Consider the following 6000-nt stretch of genomic DNA (forward strand, 5'->3'; position numbering starts at 1 on the left):
TTTGAAGCACTGTTAATATTCACATTCTGTGAATCCCCAGCTTAATCCAATATAAGCTCTACATCTTGTTTTGGAAATAGGCGTTTTCAGAATCTGCAATGAGACACCTCTTCTCTTGCCTTTCTGGTTTGTTTGCCACTCCTCTTCAAATTGCCATTAACACAGCAGATAAGGTCATGCCCGTTACTCTCACCTTTAGCTTTCTTCGGTTTGCTTTCATTAATCCAGATCCTCCAGTTCAAGGGTTTCCTCCCTCTCTCTCTCTCTCTCTCCTTCTTTCTGTTTTTAATTCCCCTCCCTCCTTTCCTCAGCTAGTGTTGTTGGCATGACCAAACTGACCAAACTCATGCTGTCTTTTTGACTTCCTGCTTCCCTTTGCTCTGTTTCTTCCGCAGAACTTAGTACATACAATGATTCAGGTGGAGTGCAAAAATGACTCCTCATTGCTGTTGCTGTGTTTTAAATTAGTCATCACATTACTTTTCAGAGCATTATGGTTTTCTAGGACATTTTTTTCTGCTTTCCCTGTTTTATCTTTTCCCTCATTTCTTCTGTTGCTTGGAAAGTCATTGTCAAAGAACTTAAAATTTTGGTTTTTTGAAACCCAGGTAGACTGTGTCAATTACCCCACCCATACCCATATGATCTTTGACCTTTTCAGAAAGGTTCAAGAGAGTGGTTCATAAGGCAGGACTTCCCTTCACAGAAGCCATGGTCTGGAAGTAAAGAGTGGAAAAACTTGATTGCCAACAGATTTTATTCAGTATTTATTCAGAATGTTTCCAAAATCAAAATAGTAAGGATAAGGACTGGAATTGCATTTTATTCCTTACAACTGAGACCCATGAAATTGGCAGTCATCTGTTTTTTAAGATCTGTAAATTTCTGCTTTTCATATTAGTGCTAGACTTGACTTCCAGAAGTAATGAGCCCATTTGAACACAAGCTAATTAAACTCTCATTAATTTTACTATTCAGAAAATCAACTCTTTCTCCACATGTTTAAACTTCACAAAGAACGTTTTCATGTGCACTTCATCGCTTTAATTCCAGAGTGTTTTGAGGCAAGAATTAAAACTAAGTTGCTGGTTTTGCTTGGGAAACCTGAAGATGTCATGGGACCTTTTTATTAATTCTACCACATAGTCAAAATATTTTTTACTTTGGATTCAGAGGGAATGTAATAGAATGAATTTTTAAATACTTACTGTGTTAATCAAACTAGTAGTTCTGTGTAATATTTTCCTCCCCTGGCCTAAGGTGGTTTGGTTTTGTTTTTTTCTTTTTCTTATTTTTCCTAGAAATATCTGTGGCACGATCCAGCAGCATAGAAGAGAAACGATGTGGCGGTAAGCTTTTAAACTTGAGATGTGTATTAAATGCTGAAATATTGATTCCCTAATTTTTGCTTTTGTTTCATCTTTTGCACTCCCTTATTCTACCTTTTAAATGCTTCATTCTCATTATTTGTGCTTGTACAGAAAAAGAGATGTAGTTACTACAGGATTTCTCATTAAATACCCATCTGTCATTGCTGACCTTTGAGACAAGAAAAGACATTACTGGATGTTTGTATTTTCTTCTTTTTCAGTATGGCAGTCACCCTTGTCTCAAAAAAGAAATACCTATTATAAGCTAGTTATCAGTGGGTCAAAATGTGTAAAGTTGCTCCACCTTTTTCAGGATAATGATTTCACAAACCTCTTTGGGACTCCAAATAAACAGCAGAAAACCAGCCTGCTAACCCATTTAATAGCTCAGCCTCTATCTGGGACTCATTTTCAGCTTCACTGCTAAAGACAAAACTAAAAAGTAAACAGAAAGTTCCATTCCAGAGAGTACTGATGCTAGGAAAACAAATCTCAACTTTAAAAACCACCAAACAAGAAGAAGAAGTAAAAGGAAAATGAACAGTTTTTTTTGTGCTGAGCTATCACGCTTAGTCTGTGTCGTCATGGTAATAGCTCTGGCCTGTTCTAGTATTCTTCCATGTGCAGATAAACTGCATTTTTAACCTAATAAAGGACAACGAAAACACAAAGGTTATGCAAGGGTACTTGTGCGTATGGTAACTTGTTGTGGGAGCCAGGATAATGTAATTTGATTTTTTTACTAATTAGCAGTGATACTTACTCTGAAAATATTTTGCCAAGTTCTGCAACAGTAGGAAACTCTCATAAATGTGTAGAGGGATATTTCAATGATAATTTATATATTGAAGCAGTGAACCTAGCCACTGAAATACTTGTGTTTCTAAGTACCCAGTAGGCATGTAAAGGTCCTACCTTAGGCATTTACAAAAACTGGGGCCCATTTTTCTGAATTGCAGTGAAAAAGGTCTAACAGATGTTTTTCAGACTAGCACCAGTATTTCAGTTTAAAATCTTTCATTTGTGCATTTAGGCAGCCACAAACAAATTTTGAGTCATGTTAAGGTGAAATCTCCAACATAAGCTTCTCAGTGATATATCTTTCCTAATCATAAAGCACAGCTCCAGTTTGAAATAACAATGGAAAGCAGTGTAATTTGTTTATTTCGAGCTAATCCTACTGGTGCCATATCTGACCTAGCATCTCCATTCAGTAACATCAGGCTATGATTGTGCTTTAGATTCCATTCCACAGTTTCATGCAGCAATGAACTTCCTCTCAGTTTTAATCCTTGCATAGGTAGAGAGGGTTTCCCATCGTCTGATCCCATAGTATCTTTGAAAGGCAGAGCAGACAGGAGAGTGCTGGGCACTGAGTTGTTGACTTTGCACTCTTTGGCTGCTCTGTTTAAAAGTATGCTGAGCTTCAAGGAGTCCATATCTCCCCCCTTCCCATTTTCCCCTAAATGCTACCATTTCTTCCTCTCTCCCCCCCTTACATAAAGAAAAAATCTGGGAGCTGGAGAATGGAACAAATTGGCCATGTCTCAAAGATACAGAAACAGTGATATGCAGAAAGAATCAAAGCAGGGGATGGAAAAATGTATGCTGCTGCTTCTGGGACAGGCATCCAATAAATGGGATGTGGAAAACATTTTAGGGAAAGCACAAAGACATCAGGATTTTGTTAGCTCTGCCACAAGTCAGTATGTGTAAGAGAAAGCACTAGAAGGGCAGTAGAGGAGGTGATACTGTAGTTCACTGGGAAAAAAAGAAAGCATATACCTAATTTATGTATAACAAGGCTTTGTTGTACAGTCTGAAGAAAAATTTTGCTGAACTATTCAAACATAAGGAATGTAATTCATTTTTCTCTTATTTTGGTTCTGAACTTGTTTAAGCATCTTTCAAAGATCTCAGTCTTAATGCTTACAGAGATGTATGGATATCTAAGATTCTTATAATGATCCCTTCAGGGAAGTAAAATGAATTTACTACAGTAGGGATAAGCCACTGCATTTGAGATGTTTCAGGGAAACATGCGAAAATTCCCTTATCCTTATTTGAATCAAGCACTTGTCTACGCTTTCCCCCAAACTTGAGCTTTTATTGCTGCTTCCTTAAAATAAAGATTATCTTCTTCTCTCCACTGTGCAGAGTTCAACATGTTTCACATGATTGCAGTGGGATTAAGTAGCTCAATACTTGGTTGCCTTCTTACCCTGCTTGTTTACACTTATTGCCAACGATATCAGCAGCAGTCCCATGATGCTACTGTCATCCATCCAGTATCACCAGCTCCTCTAAATACCAGCATTACCAACCACATCAACAAACTGGACAAATACGACTCTGTAGAAGCCATCAAGGTGAGAAGTGGGTTGGTCATCCTATAATGTACAACGTATGTAGTCCTAGACAACAGTTCTGCTGTATCAAAAGAATTCTACTTGCAAGTTTTCTGCAGTGCCATTTGGCCTCAAATTATGCTGATCGTTAGTGACAAAAATAGATTTCACTTGAGGTATTGTAATTACAGATCCTTTCCTTTGTCAATCCCTGTTATGCAGGAAGTTAGATTTTGTGTGTATGTATAATGTATACAGCAACCTTTCCTGGAAAAAAGCAGACCACTCAAATTTTGTTTTGTGGGGTTTTTTTCTTAAATATGTCCCATAGTGGCTTGTTCAAGAAGTAAATAGGGCCATTAACAATCACTGTGACATATATTGAAGATAATCCTTTGGCTCCAATGATCTGGTGTCAAGGGCTCTGTTAATCTTCCTGCACTCTGTCTTTATACAGGAGATGTATCTTGTGAATATATTCTAGGTCAGACTATCAGCTAGTGTTCATACATATCTTTTGATCATTATTCCCAAACATCTGTTCTCTTTTGAGACCTTTTAGAATAGCTCTGCTTTTCAGATCCACCGAATTAAGGAAGGATGAGCATTCTGGATATACCTAGTTCAGTATTTTCAGATTACATAGTTTATTCATGCAGCTGAAAAGCTTTTTGCAAATGAGGATTTTTCTTAAATCCTACCTGGTAATCAAGTTTTTAATTTCTGCATTTTTATTTCTAATTAAAGACATTTAAAAGAAATTCATGAAAAAGAGCAAGAAAAGACTGTATTTTCTAGTCAGTGGTGGAATATGAACCTAAGTTAAAGCTTTTCAAAATTCCACTAATCATCTCTCAAGATAGCTACAGAACAAAAAAAAACAAAAACAAACCCAACAAACCCTTTGAAAATTCATACTCTAAATACTCATATTACTTTTTAAGAAAAACAGGATTTATGCTCTTAAGACCTTCAGACATTTCTCCAACATACTGCATTTGAAAATTAGGGAATTAATGCAGTAAAGAGAAAAGAAATACTATTCAGCAAGAAGATAATAAGTGAATCATTCTAATAGGAAGAACTGCATATATATGATTAAGAAATATTCATGGAATTATAAAATTGATTCTATAATATTGGGGAGAAAGTGCCTGGCTTTACTTTATTGAGTAGAATTGCTTTCTGTAGGAATGTTATTACGTAAGAAGATACTTCTGCAAATGTAAGTTTTTGTGCAGGTATTTCTCAATGCAGTTTCACTGGCTTCCTGTACACAGATATTTGCCACAAAAATTGCCTTGATGTAAGACTGCTTAGTGGTTACCTTTCCTCTGTCCTTTCCATTTTCTTATCATTTTCTTTTTTTTTTTTTCCAGGCATTTAACAAAAACAACCTGATTCTGGAAGAGAGAAACAAATACTTCAATCCACATCTTACTGCAAAGACTTATTCTAATACCTATTTTACAGATTTCAATAATTATGATGAGTACTAATGGGCTTGTGTATTTTCTGGCCTCCTGTAACTCCCCAGTCCCCAAGGCCTGTGCTACTTGGCTGCTCATGTGATTGAGGCTTCAGAGATGAAGTTCAGAGACATTTCAAGCACAATCCAAGCCATCAATGTCCCATTGCTGCCAAAAGCCCAAACCACCTGTTTGTGACATGATATTTTCTTTGCAGAGTGAAAGGTTGGCCTTCAGTGTCAGGGGCAGCTGTAGCCTCTCGGTGTTGCTGGACCACTCTTGAGGATTGCATCGCTTCGCTCAGTTTCATAAATTTCCAGTCAGATGTCTCTAACAAGTGACTTAGTAATTCCTGAGCTTTAAAAAGAAATAATAATGTTACCCCTTCAACCTGTGCCAGGAGTACAAATCTAATTTTATTTTTAGGCATTGTCTTTTACTTCCATGGGGTTTAAAAAGGGAGCTTTGCTGTTAGACCTCTGTGCAGTCTCCTGAAGCTCACACTGCCAAGAAGAGCCCACAGGGTGCTGAGAACAATGATAAGAAGAAAGGTGGTGGTTTAGTGATCCTCTATGGCAGCTCTGGGCTCTGTAGGCTGATCTTCCTGGGCTGTAAATCACTTTGGCTGCAGTTCAGCTGTTCAGAGTGCAGAGACTAAAGCTGTACCGAGGGATACAATCTTGTAATTAACCCAGACACCTAAAGGGTCAGTGGTTTCCAGTTGTGAGCCGAGCCCAGTCACATAAAGCCTTCACCTCGTTTGGTTTAATTTTGGGGAAAATGTGGAAGGGCACGTCTCACAGGGAGACTGAG

The 6000-nt window shown here is 37.6% G+C and overlaps 1 protein-coding gene across 1 annotated transcript in view; it reads left to right on the forward strand.

Annotated features, from left to right (window-relative positions):
* Positions 1-5217, forward strand: part of SEMA5A (sema domain, seven thrombospondin repeats (type 1 and type 1-like), transmembrane domain (TM) and short cytoplasmic domain, (semaphorin) 5A) — a gene marked incomplete at its 5' end in the record, with an annotated part of 93539 nt that extends 88322 nt beyond the window's left edge. The window contains 3 exons of the mRNA XM_009073404.1: positions 1302-1349; positions 3528-3739; positions 5098-5217. Coding sequence (XP_009071652.1) covers positions 1302-1349; positions 3528-3739; positions 5098-5217 — 380 coding nt within the window. The remainder of the gene's footprint in view (positions 1-1301; positions 1350-3527; positions 3740-5097) is intronic.
* Positions 5218-6000: the final 783 nt, after the last annotated feature.

This window comes from Acanthisitta chloris, unplaced genomic scaffold (assembly GCF_000695815.1).
Source record: "Acanthisitta chloris isolate BGI_N310 unplaced genomic scaffold, ASM69581v1 scaffold3684, whole genome shotgun sequence".
NCBI lineage: Eukaryota > Metazoa > Chordata > Aves > Passeriformes > Acanthisittidae > Acanthisitta > Acanthisitta chloris.